Source organism: Betta splendens, chromosome 9, assembly GCF_900634795.4.
Source record: "Betta splendens chromosome 9, fBetSpl5.4, whole genome shotgun sequence".
NCBI lineage: Eukaryota > Metazoa > Chordata > Actinopteri > Anabantiformes > Osphronemidae > Betta > Betta splendens.
In genome coordinates, this window is record NC_040889.2 from 17,667,085 (window position 1) to 17,686,185 (window position 19,101).

The 19,101-nt window shown below is 42.9% G+C and overlaps 2 protein-coding genes across 3 annotated transcripts in view; both read left to right on the forward strand.

Annotated features, from left to right (window-relative positions):
- Positions 1-80: 80 nt before the first annotated feature.
- LOC114861990 (group 3 secretory phospholipase A2-like) lies at positions 81-5,123 on the forward strand. The gene is made up of 7 exons (XM_029161800.3): positions 81-964; positions 1,255-1,387; positions 1,563-1,697; positions 1,879-2,813; positions 3,082-3,211; positions 4,265-4,384; positions 4,536-5,123. The coding sequence occupies exons 1-7, from the start codon at positions 496-498 to the stop codon at positions 4,711-4,713; spliced, it is 2,100 nt and encodes a 699-aa protein (XP_029017633.1). The 5' UTR covers positions 81-495; the 3' UTR covers positions 4,714-5,123.
- Positions 5,124-5,443: 320 nt separating this feature from the next.
- Positions 5,444-19,101, forward strand: part of LOC114861989 (probable E3 ubiquitin-protein ligase HECTD4) — a 31,613-nt gene continuing 17,955 nt past the window's right edge. Inside the window, exons 1-29 of one of the 2 annotated variants that reach the window (XM_029161797.1) lie at positions 5,444-6,154; positions 8,984-9,537; positions 11,020-11,109; positions 11,202-11,329; positions 11,732-11,840; positions 12,348-12,486; positions 12,723-12,893; positions 12,982-13,174; positions 13,291-13,452; positions 13,657-13,770; positions 13,863-14,003; positions 14,090-14,325; positions 14,398-14,540; positions 14,645-14,715; positions 14,811-14,916; positions 14,999-15,119; positions 15,299-15,427; positions 15,737-15,861; positions 16,147-16,300; positions 16,414-16,511; positions 16,674-16,872; positions 16,978-17,097; positions 17,190-17,294; positions 17,389-17,552; positions 17,683-17,928; positions 18,017-18,209; positions 18,438-18,542; positions 18,651-18,739; positions 18,836-19,005. In XM_029161797.1, coding sequence (XP_029017630.1) covers positions 6,008-6,154; positions 8,984-9,537; positions 11,020-11,109; positions 11,202-11,329; positions 11,732-11,840; positions 12,348-12,486; positions 12,723-12,893; positions 12,982-13,174; positions 13,291-13,452; positions 13,657-13,770; positions 13,863-14,003; positions 14,090-14,325; positions 14,398-14,540; positions 14,645-14,715; positions 14,811-14,916; positions 14,999-15,119; positions 15,299-15,427; positions 15,737-15,861; positions 16,147-16,300; positions 16,414-16,511; positions 16,674-16,872; positions 16,978-17,097; positions 17,190-17,294; positions 17,389-17,552; positions 17,683-17,928; positions 18,017-18,209; positions 18,438-18,542; positions 18,651-18,739; positions 18,836-19,005 — 4,522 coding nt within the window. In that variant the 5' untranslated portion in view covers positions 5,444-6,007. The remainder of the gene's footprint in view (positions 6,155-8,983; positions 9,538-11,019; positions 11,110-11,201; positions 11,330-11,731; positions 11,841-12,347; positions 12,487-12,722; positions 12,894-12,981; positions 13,175-13,290; positions 13,453-13,656; positions 13,771-13,862; positions 14,004-14,089; positions 14,326-14,397; positions 14,541-14,644; positions 14,716-14,810; positions 14,917-14,998; positions 15,120-15,298; positions 15,428-15,736; positions 15,862-16,146; positions 16,301-16,413; positions 16,512-16,673; positions 16,873-16,977; positions 17,098-17,189; positions 17,295-17,388; positions 17,553-17,682; positions 17,929-18,016; positions 18,210-18,437; positions 18,543-18,650; positions 18,740-18,835; positions 19,006-19,101) is intronic. The other variant, XM_029161799.2, reaches the window with a different exon arrangement.

Genomic DNA, 19,101 nt, shown 5'->3' on the forward strand with positions numbered 1-19,101 from the left:
TGACAGTGTTGCTTTAAAGCTGTGTTGCCTGTTATTCCTCACATTCCCACCAAACTCACTGCTTCTCTCACATTCGGTGCCTGCCGGAGACTCCGGGTAACGGCAGCTTCGCACGTTACGTCATATACTTTTGTTGGAACTATAAAAGATATGCCCCAGGCTAGTATATTCATGGCATCTGATAACCACGGTCCCTCGTTGCTTCGCTGGGGTTTTTACGACTTTCAATCAGCAGAGCACACGCGCATCCAAAGTCTCAGAAATGCGGAGTATCGCATTTCTGTCGAGCCTCCACATCAGCAGACCAATTAGAAAGTCAGTTCACCTTAAAGGCTTTAACCTGAAGATACGCGTGCCTTCCTCACACAGACGCCTCTAAGCCGGCAGCTGAGGATTCAGTGTACACCGCTGCTTTGGAAGAGCTAGTCTCTCCAAACACCTTTTATTAGGACTCTGACTTAAACAAAAGAGGACGCACGCGCATTTTACTCTGAAATGCAAAGCTGGCTACTGCTCCTGGTTGTTCTCATCTTATCAAAACCACAAGAAGTGATGGGACTGGGCCACTCTTGCCTCAAATGGCGTCTCGATAGCGACGGGCAGACGCGCGCCACGTTCCTGCGCGAGGAGGGGGCGACAGGCGCGCGCGCCTTGTACCTCAGCGTGTGGTCCGCCAGCATGCGCCCGGTGGGATGCGAGTTCAACAGCGACCCGGGCGTCACCGAAAGGTACCGCGCTCTCTGCGACGGGACGGAGAGTGCGCAAAATGCGCCGGGGTTCAACATCAGCGCGCTGTGGGCTCCGGACGGACCCTGCGCGCGCCTCACCCCCGGTGCGCCGAAGTTTAGCGGGCGCGCACGAAGAGACGGGAGCGAGAGGGGCGCACGGAGGAAACGCGCCTGGATCCTGCCTGGGACTCTGTGGTGCGGCAGGGGGAGCGAAGCGGTCCGATATGAACAGCTAGGTGCGGACTTTTCTGTGGAACATGGCAGGAAACTGTGTCGCGCATTGTCTAAGAACCTATAAAATCGTATTTATAAACACTATATTTGACAACAATATATTTAGGAATTTGGTTCATTTTACCACCCACGCTTCATTCAACATCTGCTACAAACGCCTTCAGATTAAGTTTCTCTTCAAAAGTTTTTATTGTTAATTTCCATTGGTTGAAGGGTGTTGTAGAGTCATCAGATGATTCCATGTATAAGTGTTAGATGTGTGGTTGAATCAATTACTTGCTGTTCTGGGCAGGAATGTTTGAGAATACAGACAGATGCTGCCGTGAGCACGACCACTGCCTGCACATCATCCCCCCTTTCAGGGTGAACTATGGCGCGTTCAACCCAAACCTCTACGTGGTTTCACACTGCGACTGTGACCAGAGGTGAGAATTCCACACCCAGAGTATCTAATTCCAAGTACCCATAGCTTCCAGGGAAATTCCTGCAGCTAACAGTCCAATTGCATTCCACCTTCGCAATTGCGTATTTAAAGTATTTTTTATCTCGTCACACTTTATGTCTACCGTAGCGTCTGATACACTTTTTTCCTCTTACCAGGTTTCGAGAGTGCCTTCTCAGCGTGAATGACACCATTTCCAGCATGGTGGGATACAGCTTCTTCAACATTCTGCGGGTTCCCTGCTTTGAGCTCAAACAAAAGAGGCGATGCACTGAGATGTACTGGTGGGGAATGTAAGATGTCGTTGCTTAAAGCCTGCAGACTGATAAAAAATATTTATGTTGTATAGAAAGTGCAGGGATTGTTAGATAGGAAGTATGCTGCAGTAAAAATATGTGTAATAAGCGTACCACACCTTCTCGATAAAAACACATTTCCTAGCGTGGCTTTAACCTGCATGTTCACTGTCTATAGATGCAAAGTAGCCAAGGAAGCTCCGTATGCGGTCTTCAAACCCTCTCGCCCTTACAACGCGTCTGATACCGAGAGCACTGTTACATCAGGGGAAAAGACTGACGTCGACAGGTCACCCCATGCCACTGAGCAGCCTGCGACCAGCCTCCACAAAAGGTCACCTAAAGGTCAACATAGATGTGGCTCCAGAGGCCGGCCCAGGGGAGACACTTTTCACCAGAGAAGAACGAAAGGGGAACCATGTAAAAGACAGCCTCCAGTGGCGCCGTCTCAAACGCCCACCATAAGGTCAAAAATCCCCACCCTCTCTATGAACACGGGTCATTTAAATGTTTCCAAAAGCAGAGAACTGACAACAAATAAGAAGAAAGTTGGAAAAATGAGGGGCATCGACAACAGCGCCACAAAAAGCCAAGTTCCACCACAGGCCACGCTCTCTTATCAACAAAGGTCTAACCCGTCTTCAACACATCAGCTGCACCTACAGGCAACCGCCACGGTGGCCAGAGCCACTGAAGCGCACGAAAAGGTCTCAAAGCGCAGGCGCTGTTGTAAATCCAGGAAGCCGGTGAGGGATGACGCTTCACAGCAACGGTGCAAAAGTTGCTCTGCAGAAGAGACGGCCTCTGACAAAACAGCGGCTACACCTGCGACAGCCACGGATGCTTCACACGCCAACGTGACAACGCTGAGGGCCCCGCCACACGACACGGCCAAAGAAACACCCGCACAAGCCACACTCTGGGACTCGACTACATTCACCAGGAACGGAAAGGCCGCTGCCTTCCTGCGTGTGAACGCCAGGTCACAAAAGCAGGTGGATTTTAAGCTATCGCAAGATAATATAAGCCAGGAGCCTCTGGGCAGTAGCGGAGCCCAAAGCAGCTACACAGAGAGAAGCCTGAAAGGAAATGAGTCATTGCGCAACATGACAGGTGAGTGCATGCTGCTGCTGGGGTCTTTTAAAGGATAAGAGGCCCCTACGAATAACAGCAGGATTATGTTGAATAATTATGATGATACCAGGGATAGCTTTAAGTCAACCAGCAGTGATGCACATTAATGCATAAGCCATCAAGTCCCCTCTTCAGTTTCATTTATCTCAGTTGAACACTGACCCGGTATTAAGCACTTAGGCTCATGTATAACAAATATATGAATGGATCATTTGTGTAAAAACCTGTGTTTGTTTTGATGCTGAAGATGATCACTTGATCTGTGGAAGTCTCAAACATCTGGATGAATGCAAATATAAAATCCCTCCAATGGAGAAGAGATATGATTTGCAGAACGCGGAGTCCAAGGCTGCCTACCACTGTGACTGCACCAGCCGGTAACAGCGAGCGTCTCTCCACCTTTGCTTGTTCACATATGCAGCCTGTCGTCCACAGAGGATGACAGGATTTGGACAATAATACAGTATATTTGATTCAGTCCACACTCTGGATCTAAGGGACCACTGAGCGTTTTCTCAGCTCAGTCTTCTTTTAAAGTATTATCTGAAACGCCTTGCACTGTGCTTTCTTATGTGTCCACAATATCAACTGTTTAGCATAGAAGGTTATATAATTAGGAGTTCAAACTAAGTGCTATTGCCCCAATAATTCATTCTTGTTTCGCATTCCTGAGCTACAGTAACTTTAGGTCAGCCTGCAGGTTGGAGTGAGATAAAATAACTAGGTCAGCTTTGGGTGAAATGATGAGAGACCTACTGTATACAAAGAGATTTATGTGAGTAAATGAAGACTCTTGTGCTCGTACAATGTTGTTGTGGCATCAGAAACAGAAAATGGCTTTTTTTTTGTTCACAAACGGTCTGAATTGAAATATTAGGACTTATTTAGGGGCTGTATCCACGGGGCTTCTTGTTTTAGTTTCACATTTAGTCTGGCATTAGAAAGAGTTTTAAAATCAGATGTTATTGCTCCATGTAATGGTCTCTTCTTCCACTGAAGCTTTCAGTGCGTTACTTATCCTTTCCACAGCCTCTTGTAAAACCAGGGGCACTTAATGGAAGAGAACCATCTTTAATGCTACTGATAATCATTTATACTAAGATAGGAAGCCATATCATGCAAGTGATGACAGGCTGCAATGCCACAGTTTGCACACTCCTTCCTAATACTCCTTCAATCTATAGCAGAACATGTGTGGTGTGACTATTATTCTTTGCTCCTATTTGTGGTATGTTCTAAACAGTCAGGAAGACGTGCCCACACAGCCAACTTTCTCTTTCTTTGTCCTTGTACTTAGTCTTCCTCTGACTCACACACAAATGCATATCACTCACCATTGTTTCTGCACAGTTTTTCTTCCTTGCCTCTCACTTTATTTCTGTGTGTGACGTTTTAAATGACCTCTGCTCATCTTCTTGTCGATTTTACAGCTTGGCTGTTGTGTTTGAAGGCTTCAACCATCTGAGTGTTCTCCCCATTCTACTGAAGGATTATGTCTCTCAGTACTGCTTTAATCTGCCAAAAGATAAGAAATGCCTCGCCAGAGAAAGGTTTAAAGTGTTAATGCACTCATTTAAAATAATACTAATAATGACACATTTTTGTTATAATACCAGTATTTGATATAATATGTTACTAAGATTGCCCTTGTGTAAAAATCATTAGATTTCTGACATTTTTAAATCTCTTCTTCTTTTCTAGCTGTTCTGGAGGCTTTGCTGTAGCTTCTGACTTACTCCAAACACTTAAGGAGACAGAGGTAACAGATGCAACTTGGCGGAGATATTCAGACATCAACAAAAGGAGAGGGTTTCCTGTCCGTCTTTATAAGCGATGTCTAAGGCTGGAAAGAGAAGCCTTTTATTTGAAAATACAGTAAACCCCTATGTGCAGCAACAGTTATGTCTATACATTGTGTTACTTTCCTACTACGTTTAGTAGTGTAATTAAATATTGTAATATTCTTGTAAGTAAGCCATGAATATGAGTATATTTATAAAGAAGTGTAATAAAAATGCAAACTGTCTTATTATAAGTAAGAAAAAATAACTCCACACATGCTGCATGTTCCACACTTCTTTGCTGATTTTCTTTGCTGTGCTTTGCTTTGATGACTAACAACATTCCAGTAATTATTAACTTAGATGAGAAAACAGTGAGCGTAACGCTTCATCTCATTCAGTGTGCGCCCCATCTGCCCTCTCTGACGTGGTGTTATTTGCAAGACAACAGACTGAAATTGTCAACATCTGTTGTTTTAAATAAATAAAGCCTATGTTTCCAACTAGACCAGGGGTGACCAAGTCTGAACTTAAAGTACAGCAGCATTTATTGTCCAGTGAAATATGTTAAAATGCACTTAAGAATCTTACAACAGGGTAAATAACTTCTTTCCAAAAATTAAAAATACAAATAAACCAAGTACAGCAAGTGATTAGGACTTCTACTCCTAATTTAGTGGTTGTTGGGTTTGGTTGTTTGGATAATAAAAATGTAGGGCATATAACGTAACATAAATTACATGTGCCCCTTTGTCCTATTATCATAGAAATATGTTTAAAGTCATTAATATTTGACAGGTAGACTAGCCCGCAGTGCATCCTGGGAGCAGCTAGTCGGCCTTGGAAACATGGCGTCGCACTGACAGCTGGGAGACTGTCATTATCTTCTCCAGCCACCGACACAGCGGCTGGCCGTTAGCGGAGCTGTCTGCGGTTCGATTTGAGCTGTAAAATGGGTGCACGACAGACGCAGTTCTTCGTCCTGAAAAGGCTGTCATTGTAACGCTACCGCAATAACGGTTTTAGTCCGGGTGTCACGCCCACTCTGCTCGGTAACGTTACAACGGTACCGTTCGGTAAGTTAGCTCCGCGTCCAGCTAAGCGAGCCAGACAGCTACAGTAGCTAGCAGCCACTGTTAGCACGACACGAGCACCCATGTTTGGCGACGGGGACCTGCCACCACTGCATGTTTCCTGCCTGGCTGCCGTCTGTTAGCTTGCGCCCTATCGCCACAGGCTGCCCTGTCAAACGCCGTCGTCAGATAAGACAGAGACGGTGACGACAGTTATGTTATTGTAGCCCGCTAGCAGGCTAGCTAGGGCGTTTCAGTCATTCTGTCACTGAATTTTTAATGTGCGTCCCCTTTGGCATCACTGTTGGAGGAGAGAGCGATGGGCTCCGGGGCTGTGGATTCGTCCCAATGGCTTTCGGTAAAGGAGGAGACAATCTTCCTCCACGACGGACTCATTCGGGTCACGGATCTCGCCGAACTGCCCAGCGAAATTGGAGTGTCTGAGCAGGGGGACACGGAGCAAGAGGTGGGTGAAAGCCATCCTTACACACACACACACACACACACACACACACACACACACACACAGACACACATGCACACGGCGTTTTTTTTAGAAACGCACCACGTTGCTATAACCGGGGTCTCTGTTTGTTGTTTATTTAATGTTGACGTACGTTTTCACAGTCTGGTGCAACACACCCTTAGTGATAACGGTCGAGCCATCGCTTGCAAGTTTCCTGCCCTGCCTGTTATTGACCCGCTGTCCAGCCTACCACCTGTCAACTGGTTTCCGGTCATCTCTTTCAAAATACGGCCACAAAACCGAACATCTGTTACTTACAGGCTGAAGCAAGCTTTAAACCTGCATCTGTTTACCTTTACACGGCTTCTAACGACTTGCTTAACAACTTGCTTTGTTATTTATCCTACAAACAGACGAACGAAGCTGTAAGATAAGCGTGTCCTTCAAGTCTCTATTGCCATAGCTTCACTTTGTTGGTCATTTCTATTTACAGCTTGTCAACAGAGACATAATAATTACAACATAACAGTTATGTTATTGTTGCAAGGTTACTGCCTAAAACTGTAAACACCTCTTGATTTGGCAGTGACCATTAATCCTTTATAATAATTAATAGGTTAATATTTGTAATTATTAAAAGACCTGTGATAACCTTTGATAGATAAGAAGTTCTAGGTTTTGACTCATTGTTCACTGGTACAGTGATCCCAAAAGTACCTGTCATTGTTATCATGGCACATATCACTTTCAAAACACACAACAACAAGAAGTGCTGTATTCTGAAAAGTACAAATACAGCAGAATCTTCATGTCTGTGAGTTAGTTTTAGGAATAACTGCAACATTTACATGCATTTCTTTAGATCAAGAATGAAAACTCTTATTTTGAAGACATACTCTCCGGGCCGGACGTATGTATGGTGACATTTTACGCAGGTTTCATGGGGATGCTGATGGAAACGTCGAGCTAACAATGAGTATTTACATCCTCGGCATTTGCGGTATAATAAAGGTGGAGCTGGTACTATCCATCTGTGTAGTCTGTATAGTCCATTTGTTCCAGCCTGTGGTAGATAATGGTCAGGGTCAGACAGTGACTCACAGCCAGAGTTTAACCAACCACACTATGTTGAAAATAGGCTGGTTGTACCCTATTTAATTTTTGCTGCCCGTGTTACTTGCAGTAGATTAGCATCATGATTTGAAGCCATTTTTATGGCATAGCATGTATAGTTCCCCCAGACATACAATGCTGTAATAGTACAGACAATACCAGATACAAACATTTTTACCTCATATTAGAATTTCAATATAGACTATTCTTTTAAAAACATGTTTACCACATGGGACGGAATTACAAAGACAATATCAGTATGCAAATATTACAGGACATTCCACACAGTAGTCAGGCTCATATCTACTGTATATGATGGCACATTGGCCAACAAAGGTATCTGATATCTTTTCAGTATTATATATACTGTATCAGTATTATTTATACTGGTATAGTCAGCTACTGTATACAGATTCAGCTATTTAATTTACTGCAACGTAACCTTTTTATCATCATCTCTCGGTGCAGTATCTGCTTTAAATGATGCTATAAATTAAAATGGTTATTAGACTCTCTCCGGGTAAGATCACATATTCAGTGCCACTAGTACTGTTTTTAAGACTCTGTTATTATTAGGGAAGTATGTCAGCAACAGAAATATCCACTTTTTTTTACTAAATATACCACTTTTTAGTTGCAGACTTAAACTCAGGACTCCTGTGCTTTTTGGATACTGTAGACAACATTTCCTTTGTCTTTTTGCTGTGCCAATTAACCTATGGACATTTAATATAAAGAAATTCTTCAGGTTTCATAAATAAGCTTAATATATTAATTAGTATATTTAGTAAAGAGGTTGTGTTTGTTGCTGCCAACCTTTTGTTCATGATAAGATTATGTCCTACAAATCAGAGTCAAAAAAGATGTTTATGTCATTTGTTGTTGGACTTCAGTCTGTCTACCTAGTCTGGGTGATGTTTCAGCTTTTTCTAGTCTTCTGTGCCCAGCTTTAAGACTGACTGGGTCATTCGGTGCTGTTTTCGTAGGTGTTTGGATGCTGGTTATTTTTATCCACTGGCAGCAGTGTTTTTGCAGAGCAAGGTGGAGAAGGCCCAGCATCCAGTTAAGGACTGTTACTGTAACATTAGTAGCATTTCTGAAATTGAATCAATACAAATTGTGCCTGCTAAATGGTGTAATGGATTTTCCTAGCCCATGATTCGTCGGCCACAGGGTGTAATCAATAACAGAAATGCTGTCTAAGTGCACATGAAGCACATTGTTTTACTTGTGATAGGCTATCTCAGATATGCCTTGCTTTACCTAACCATTATTTCATAGTCCACAGGACTGTGGAAGCAAGGGTTTATTATATGGAAATGATTCATAGTCAGTTTGATAATTAATAATAATTATTCTGATAATTATAGTTATGTTAGAAATAATTAGATTTTTAAACTATTATGTTATTATTATGCTATTATATTATTGATATATTTTAAACCTGGACACAGGTTGGTTATTTTTGCTAAAATGTGTACTGTACTCTTCACATAATCACACAATGCCAAATGATCTATTATTAGTTACTACTAGTTATACTGAGGTAACTCATAGTACAAAATGTAGAAGTGCTTTTAAGACAAATATTTTTTTTTGTATCAACGCTAGGCCAGACATTACAGTGTTCTGTGTTCACCATCTCTAAAAATTATTCCTTCATTAAAGTAGGTGCCATTAATGTAAACCTATTTCTTTCTTACCCTATTTCCTCAGATTCTAACATTTGAGACGAAGAACCCAGTAGAGCTAGCTGAACGTTTGCGTGCGGTCTGTGGGAACCAGAGCAATGCGTACGCACGCCTGCTGGAGTATCGCCTCAATGCTCTGCGTGGCCTGTGGGGGGCGCAGCGGCAGCTGGCCCTAGAGGAGCAGCAGGAAAGAGAGGGGACCGGAGGGGCTGATGAGGAGACCTTGGCCTTGCTTAAAAGGCAAGGTCTGCTCCAGCAACCTGAACAGGCACCCTTCACCTCCCGTGTCGGCCTGCTGCTGGTCTTCCCACTATTGCAGTCCCAGACGCGCAGTGACCCAGCGCTCTGCGGCGTCACGGCAGAAGTACTACTAGCATGCCTCCGTGACTGTCAGCCACTCAGCCTTAGCAAAGAACCTGGTGACTGTCTCAATGGCCTGGAGGGGCTGCTCTGCTCCTGGCTTGAAGATGGTGCCCACGAGCCGAGCCAACTGAAGACTCAGGCTCAGATGCAGATCCTCCACACGGAAAGACAGAGGGAAAACGCTGCTGCTGCACTTGTGGCTCTTGCCTGTGCCAGGTGAGGCCAAACATTTTCTTTGTGCTCTCTCACCTTCACGCTTCACAGCACTTTTCCTTTGGACCTTGCATACCTTACGCTGAACAAACAATATTAGCTAAAGTGTTAGAATACTCCAAAATATTCTCTCTAGAAAAACAATACTATGTTACCTATTTTTACGCTTGTCTGTTATTTTGTGCAGCAAAAGCCAAAATAAGCACACAACCTAGAAAATCATTCATTTCTCCTTTTCTTTAGTAGAGATCCTTTTACAGTATATTAACCAATACAACACACTTTGCCAGTCGATAGTTGAATAGATACAATATATATTATATATGTTGTACCGATTCCTTTCAGGTCAGGGTGAACGTGGGGACCTGCAGTTCTGACCTAAAACTGGTTTTCAAACTAGAGCTTGATTTAGTGGTTTAAAAGTCATAATTGTATACATAAATAAAAACAGTTTTGTCTTCGGTGTAGCTACATTCATTACTCTACAGCTGGAGGTTCATGCAGCAGCAGCAGCAGGAGCAGCAGCAGAGGGCCCTTGGGTGCGATAGCTCTCTACAAAGTGTTAACTGATTCTTTTTATAGCCACTGCCTTGACTTTTTCTTAAACTAACCCAACAAGTAGCGACAGTTACAAGTCTAACATAATTAGTTTCGTTTAATAAGTTTTTTTGTGTTTGTTACTTTTACATAAAAGCAGAAAAGCATGATTGTGTTTCCTGGCTGCAACAGCTGATCTCGACTTAAAACCCAAACTCTCCTTTCTTTGTTCAGCCTGTTGAGGCTCAGCGCTCTTTGTTGTGAGGAACCATTCAACCCTGATGCCTATTTAGCAGCAATGGGAGTTCATTAAAGGGATATTAGCTTTACTTATGCCCACCCCTCAGAGGGTTGGTTAAGTTAGTGAATTCACAATGTCAGTTAGTAAAGCAAATTGACAGCATGCCCCTGTGCTCCGTTCTTGATATGATGTTTAAATAGTTTGTTTGGGAGAAGCCTCTGGATAAACCCCATAAACTGAAATCAAGGGAACCCTGAGGGTATGTCACATAACAGATGTATAAACACTTGGTGAAATTTGTGCCATCATGTTATTATCTCACATTCCTTTTTGTTCTTGGTCTTTATATGGCTCTTTTGCACTACTGCGGAAATAAATTCAGGGAATGCACAGTCCAGTAGTTCCAGTGGTACCCTCGGCATAGATCTTTTCCCAGAATGTAGAATTACATTTAGTAGCTCAGTCTTGGATGTGGAGACATAGTAATTGAACACTGTACCAATCCTAAGTACAGTAGGTTGCTCATTTTACCATGCAGACTTTCAGTCTAGTAATCACTGTCATGGCCTCGTGTTTAAGAGTCTTTTACTGTAAAACACTGCATATTGATATTCAGTAAATAACATCAACATTATTCAAGCCAAGTACAGTTCTTCACAAAAAGTCTTCATGCTGAGGCTCGCTAACTAATCAACATTTTTTTGCAGGGGATCTTTGAAGACCTTTATCCATACAGTTCACTTGCTGCAGAAGCAAACTGATCTGGGCCAACTCCCTGTGTCAGATGTTTTATACAGGTGGGGTCATTACTTGAGATGATTTATGTAAGGTGTTATATTTAGTTATCCTTTATAGGGACTTCCCTGACTCTCTCTCTCTTCTGTTTTAGACTTTTACTCCTGGAAGGAGGCCCAGGCTCTCCATCCTGCCTCTTGGGGGGCAAACATAGTGTGTCCTGGGGTTTTGAGGACATGCTACCTACACCTGACAATTCTACTGGAGGAGTAGAGAGTAAAGGTAAACTCTATATATGGGAAACAGACAGACAGTAAGGTAGAAATAGGTAGAGACAGTTATCCTGTGCTTAGTTGGTACAGTTGTCTCTAGGCTATTTATACCAGGAATGAAGGGTGGCGAGTAATGTCTTACAAGCTTATGTGACCATAGTTTACTGTGATGATTCACTCATCAGCAATCGATTGGGTAATCGATTGGCTGATCTTGTAGATTGAGGTAAAAAGATCAGGATATTTATGTATTTGCTGATCCGCCTTTGAAAATTTGCATCCAAATTCAGACATAAAAGCTTCTGCCCTTCACTTGCTTTCATTCACTTTTCTTGTTTCGCTTATGTTCTTCATCTTTCATGTCTCTGTTATTAACCTATTTAACTCTTGATTGCGTGACTGCTTCTTGCAGACACTGACCTGGGACGCTGTCTAGCCACAGATGGGCTTTATCTGTATACCACCAACTCCTCTGGGAGAGGACTCAGCAAGCTGGGCTCTGGTTTACATGGGACCCTGAGGTACAGTAATGAGACACTACTTCCTGCCTGCCTTTCTTCATCTGCAGCATTCAGAGAATAGCAAAAGCGAAAGAGTATGTGAGACACTAAAAATATCCCTCTACGTATTATCACTCTGTCATCCCAAGGCAGCAATGGAACTATATTATTTCTTGGTGATTTTTCTAAGTAAGATATGCAGTAGCCAGTCACTGTCTGTGTTTGAAATAAACAAAAGGCCAATGTGTGTTTAGCATCTTAATTCCGTGCTGTGGTAGACTATTAGCCAAACTGAAAACAGAAGTCAGCTTACTTCTGTATACTTGTACAGGTTTCCTTTATTCATCCAAAAAATAGTGATGAAGTAATGAAGTATCAATATTGAGTGTACAGTATGTTATAATTTAGTTCATTCCTAGAAAAAAATGGTTTGGTACCTTCTCACCTCTAGATCTTTAAGATCTTTTTAAGAATATTTTTTATGAAATTCTACTTTCTTAGTGAGATCTTTGCTCCATGTTTGTGTAGGGGCTTTGTGTACTGTCGAAATGAAGAGTTGGAGCCTGGGTGGGTGGTGTTTTGCAGCGGTCGCCTACTCCATCGTCCCTCCTCCTTCGATGCCAAGCCTCATCAGTTGTGCCAGGTCGTTGATCCCTTCACCCTCCAGGTACTGTTCAATTATATCACAGTTATGTTTCTTGTTGCATTGATTTGACATCCTCAATGCACTGGATATACATGGCAAACGCTAGAGGGAAAGAGGGTGTTAATAGAGGTACATTCCATCTGTTTCTCACAGAAAAAGGGGAACATACTGTATAAAGCCATGTTCAGTGTGGCCATATAAAAATGAGTTGAGAGCACAAGCATAGCAAAAACTAATTTTACCCGATCCATTTTCAGGTGTGCCAGATTGTTTCCATGCCAGCCCATCACTTCCCTGTGGGCAGCAGCATGACCACTCTGCACCTCTGCTCAGATGGAACCTATTTGTACTGGGTCTGGTCCCCAGCTAGTCTGAATGAAAAGACACAGAAAGGCCACTCTGTTTTTATGGATGTCTTTCTCTTGTCTGTGAGTACCGCGTTTCCCTGTCACACAAACCAGTTCCAGCTGCATTTAGTTGAGATGTTTGATATGTTTTCTCCTGTCCATGGCACAGACACAGACAGGGTTGTGCATTGCAGACATCTTGCAGGAGAGAGTCATTCTTACTCGCAAGGAAGGCGAGTCTTCCAAGTGCTTGAACGAACTCCTCTTAAGTCGAATGTCACGCTTCCGGGCCTCCCATTCTGCCACGTTGGCTGCGCTCACAGGCTCTGCAATCACCAACACTGTCAAAGAGGAGCAGTCTGGTAATTCATCAGCAAAACAAACTGTATAATAGCCTTTAAAGTGTTTTGGCTTTAATGAGCAATTCAGACTGTTAATATAGCTTTTGGTGACACTTTTCTTTTTTACTGTTTTATAGCTGTTAACACCAGCTGCGGGCTCCCTCTAAAGACTCTGAGAAAGACCCCAATGTATGTTTGCGGAACATATTTAGTGATGCTCGTCTCTCCTCCTGGTGTATCTGGGAGCTCTGCCACACGCTCCCTATTCGGAGGCACCAGCAGCCTGTCCTCTCTGAAAAGTAAGGGCACAAATATATACTAATAAGTTCTAACTGTCTCAACTCTTAGTGATCATGTCTGTTGCATGTCTGTTTCTTAAGGCTCAGATAATAACTAAGCATTGTTAAACATGCTGCCTCATGGACAACTGTATAATAATCATTCTCAGTAACCTTGAACAGCAATTAGTTATGACTTTAGTAACAGTTAATTTTTCATTCCAGTTCTAGCCTCAAGTCTTGTCTTTAACCTGGCTGATGGTCAGTTTAGCAGCCGTGCAGACCTCATTGATGCTCCTGGCAGTTCTCTAGGCAGAGGGGCCCAGGTTGCAGGTTTAGGTGAGCTCCGATTTAGTGACATTAAACGGTTGTATTCTAACCTCAAACCATGCATATGTGTAACTATTTATGTGTATTGGTTGCCTTTTTAGGAGCATGCTACGATGCACTAAACAACTTGATCTGGACCTGCTCTAGTGACTACATCGATCAGTGGTGTAACCCTGGGAACCAAGCCTTTCACCATGTGTGCCATAGGCTCGGTGTCAGCCATGTCATTAAAGAACCCAAAGGTAGACACAAACAGCAGTGAAATTAGTATAGTTCCTTTAAAAAAAAGACTGAAGTTTGATTATTTTCAAATTGTATCATTTTACAGAGGAAACTGTGGCCACTGGTGAGGTGATCAACCAGCTACTTCACCATGTAGGTGCTATGTGTATCCACCAGCTCAACCTGCTGGCAGCCAGCAGCAACAGCTTGCCTCTGGGCGCCCTGCTGGGTAAACAACATCCCATCGAGGCCCGTCACTTCAGCAGCATCTGTGACATTATGGAAAAGGCCATGGTCAATGGCGATACCTGCATTATTCGCTGCATCTTGGTGGTGTTCCAGGTGAGTTTTCAGGTCAGGTAGGGACAATTTGGCTGTATGGCAATTAATTTCATTCATTTACGTCTTTTTTAGGTGGTGTTTAGGTTTTTCAATCCTCAGTCTGAGCAGAACAGGGAGAGTGTGCGTCGTTCACAGCTGCTCTTGTGGCAGCTGCTTATGGCTCCAGTGGATCAGATAGGATCAGAGATTCAGAAAGAGGTGTGCCTGGCCATAAGGTAAGCTATGCTGTTCAATACATAAAACAAATTATTTGTGTAATATGTGAACATAATGGTATTTAAATGCACCTTCCTTATTTATGTCCTTTGTGTCCCTGTAGTTCAGGCTTGAATACGTTGTATCAAGGAGAAGCTGAGCTTAGTAAACTGTTGAAGCTGGTTCTAACTGAAGGTAATTTAATTTGCCTAATGTTTAGTAGTTGTTGGTGTTGCTTTATTGCAGATACATCTTATACTGTATGCTGTGGTTTTGTGTGTCATACTTAGGTGAAAGGAACAGTGGCCTGTCTCACCTTCGAGATGTGATCCTCACCAATCTGGCAGATCAGCTGCAGAAGAATAGATTTGGGAGTGAAGAAGATGATCACTATAGGTAAGTTGTGCCAACATTATCCAGTTTTAGTTTAAAAAAAATTATATAACTGAGCTTTAAGTGTCAGACGTCTCTTTTGCAGATTGAGTGATGAGCTGCTGCATTTTATCCTCAAGACTGTGGTCCGGGAATCCTGCCTCCTCATTACCAAATGCCAGACTGTCGCTCGAGACGACTTTCAGAAGCTGCTCTCCACTGTACCAGTATGAATATCTGTTAAATGCCATCTGTATTGACTAAATTGAACATATGAACACCAGGGGGTGGTAGGATAATGTCTAGAGACGTTTAGAGTCTCAGTGAATGTCTGAAAATGTCTTCGAATAAGATTTGTTTTGAAGCTACACTTGTACTAATTTAAGATGGGTTTTCTCCTCTGTAGGTGGTTTCACCTAGTCTGCGCTACCTCATGGCTGTTCAGAACCACCTCCTTAGTAACACCATTTTAATCCGTCCGGATGATAATGATGACAGTGACAGCTCCCTACAAGGGGAAACAATGAAGGTACAGGTAAACATCCCCTTTAAATACCCCTACCTTTGCACACTCGGAGTTTGTTTTTGTTTTGTGTACCATTGGGAGACCAACTCGCAGAGCTAGGAAACAGTTTTTCTGTTCGGCACTTGTTAAAGGTGTATTGCAGTTTTAATTATATTGGTTAACACAAGAATGTGTTTCTAAAGAAAAACCAATAACTCAGAAGTTGCTGATGTAATAAAAATATAAAATGTTGTTGTACACTTTTTATAGATGTCATTAGTGAAAAATGTAGAAAGCAGTGTTATGTAAGTATGGGCCTATTCTGTGTGTTGTCCTCAGGAGCTGCAAAGCAGCATCCTATCTCTGGCAACTAAGATCCTTGTGGGTTGTGATGAAGTATTAGAGACCCTACAGCAGGTGACCACAGCTCTGATTAACAGTGACATTGCTGACAGAGAAACCAGGTGAGCATTTCATTTGCTTTAAAATGCTTTGCAACACAGGCAAACAGCCTCTTGGTCAGCCAGTGGTTGCCGGACGCCTTCAGTATCTACATTACGAATGACCTACTGTTCTCCGTCATTCTCTCTCACTGTAACTGTTGACTCTAGCATATGGTTGCGCTGTTCAATTGTTTATGAACGCAGACATTTAAAATCACAATGGTTTATCTCATCAAAGTCTCTTTTGGTCTTGGATGCATCAGCATCAGATTGCGTTCTTCATTTCTCTCTCTCTTTGGTGTTCAGGTTGAAAGGCCTGGAGCAGGTAACCAAGGCCACCATGCTTGGGCACCTGCTGCCAGTCTTGCTCACCTCTCTAATGCACCCTAATCTACAGACCCTCACCCTCGCTGATGCTCTCATGCCTCAGTTAGTGCAGCTTGTCCTCTACACCAGCCAGGTTGGAGTCTTTCTAGTCTAAAATATACATTTTATAAATGACTGTATCTTTTCAACATACTTTTTTAACAATTTTTATACCTAAAGAATTTCTTTCCGCTCTCTGTGTTCCAGACTGCCCTTTTACTTAAGACTCTGTGTCCACTTTTCACGGACGAGCCTGTAGGTGGCTCTCTTGGGCAGGGGGTGAAGACATGTGCTAGTGATGATAAGTATGTCTTCTGGGCACCACAACAAGTTAAAAATGTTCTCACAATTAATCAAATTGCTGACATTTCTAATAATGTATTTGAGTGTTCATCATGATTAAAAGAAAATAATATTGTCAGTTACTTACTTTTCTTCAACCTATTTGTTTGTATTCTTGATTAAAGAATTCTTGATGAGCGTGAGGAGCCTGGTTTTCTAACTGGACTAAAGATCCCTGCTCCATGGGCTGCTGGGAAGACAGTGGAGACGGTGCATCCTGTGAGGGACAATTACAAGTTCAAGGAGACAGTGCACATCCCAGGAGCACGTTGCCTGTACCTTCGCTTTGATTCCCGCTGCTCCTCACAGTATGACTATGACAAGGTAATGACATTGCGACACAATGGCCTTCATACTTTGTAGGTCATACTGTACGTTCATGGATTGTACTTTTTTGGTGTTATACACTAAATGTTTTCTGTCTTTTAGTTGGTTATCTATGCTGGTCCTAATACCAACAGTCGTAAAGTAACAGAGTATGGAGGGAACACTCTGGGATATGGCAGTCGCAGTGTCTTGGGGACCGGTTGGCCCAAAGACCTTGTCAAGGTACAAGACTCTATTTTAAATAGGTATACACAATGAACACAAAATACACATACAACCCAGAACAACCAAATTAATCTGAGTCTTGCTTTCAGGTTGAAGGAGACACTGTGACATTTTCCTTTGAGATGAGAAGTGGACGTGAGCACAACACCCCCGATAAGGCCATGTGGGGTTTCTCCTGTACTGTGAGAGCTCAGGTAAAACACTGGCATATCCCAAAGATCTGTTTCTGTTGTTGTTAAGTCCTGGTGAGAGCGTACAACACCAAATAATTGCTATTTCTTTTTTCAGGAGTCATCTGAGGATGTCTCTGGGGGCCTGCCCTTCTTGGCGGATCTTGCACTGGGTCTGTCAGTCCTGGCCTGCTCAATGCTCCGCATTCTATATAATGGGCCAGAGATTACAAAAGAAGAGGAGGCTTGCCATGACTTGCTCTGCTCAAAGCTGCTGCAAAGGTTACAAAACTGGACAAGAGTAGCACAATACGCACACAATAGTAACAGCACAGAGCTGTTTTTTATTATACACAGAGAAATGATCAGGAAATATGACAGGCTGGTGACTCTGACTTTGTCAATTTCTTAGGTGTCAGTGGCAGGTTGAAGCAAATGGTGCCATCTCTCCTGCCCTCACACCCAGTCCTTCACCTCTACCACTCACTATTGAGGAGGATCGGGAGTTCACCTACCCCTCTGATGTGCTCGTTCCACCCCCAGGCCTCATGCCAGGAACCTACTTTGACTTGCCCCGTATCCGGCTCCCGCCTGGAGTCATGGGTAGGCTAAGAGAGGTATCTGGAAGGGCTCGACCCCAGTTTCGTCCTAGCATCAAGTAAGAGTTCACAATAATGCTGTGATTTAGGTTATGCATATCATCACCCTCAGTGACACAGATCATTACTTTTGCTTTTTCATTTAAGGGAGGTGATCAGACCAGATGTTATGGAGGAGGTTATAGTATCTTGCGTCATAAAACATCTAGGCCTAGTGGATGCCCTGCAGTCACTTGTCAACTACCAGTACCGTGAGGATCATGCAGAGGAGTATGACCTGGTCTGTAAGATCATGGCTGAGACTTTTAAAAAGATCAATGCAATGGAGCGTCAACTGCAGGTGAGCTTGAACATCAAGGGCCATCATGTACCATAAGAAGATCATGTTACTATCAAAGGCTTCATATTAAAATATAACCTATTTGAGTAAAAGTCCACAATATGTGAGAACTCAGAATAAGGTTGACCAGAAACCCAGTTACTTAGCCCAAAAGAATAAATTTAGGCTTTCAAACTGAGCAAAGCCAAGGAGTGTACAACTGTGCCTAATTATCTCCTGTATTTCCAGAGTGTAGCAGAATTGGAACAGAAGTGGCAGAATGAGGTAGAAGAATCCCAGCAGGGAAAGCTGGAGGACAACACTCCTTTCTTTCACGATTACCACTTCTTTGAGGTACACTTCCCAATACACAAGTTTTCCCAATTCTGCTTTAAAGATTATATGGTTTAATAGCCGTGGATGCAACATTTGCAATTGATTTATTTTTCTTCATTTATTCAGAACAAAATTAAGGAGCTGGAACTACTCTGCTCTCTGAAGGAAGTCCCACTTGATTTTAGCGACTTGGAAAATGTTGTTCTTGCACTGAGGCACGTAACATTATCTCATCTTACAGAACACATCATCTTCTTCTTTGTTGTAAGTCAGTTCTTCCTGTAACATTATGTACATATTTGTCCAAACAGAGAAAGGTTCTTTCAGGAGGTAAACACTACACACAGGAGTAGCACTTCACTGGCTAAAACGAAGGCACTTGTGAAAAGTCTGATGAACCGCACTGAGCTGCTGCTCCACGTTACCATTGCTCCACACTGCAGAAGCCTAACCACCACACCTGCTGGTACACCAGGCCCAGGTACACAGCCTTTTTAGCTATCTTTTTAACCGAAACCCTGTTGATGTGAAGGAGTTGTTTCCTCCAACATATTTTATACTTTATATTGTCAAACTT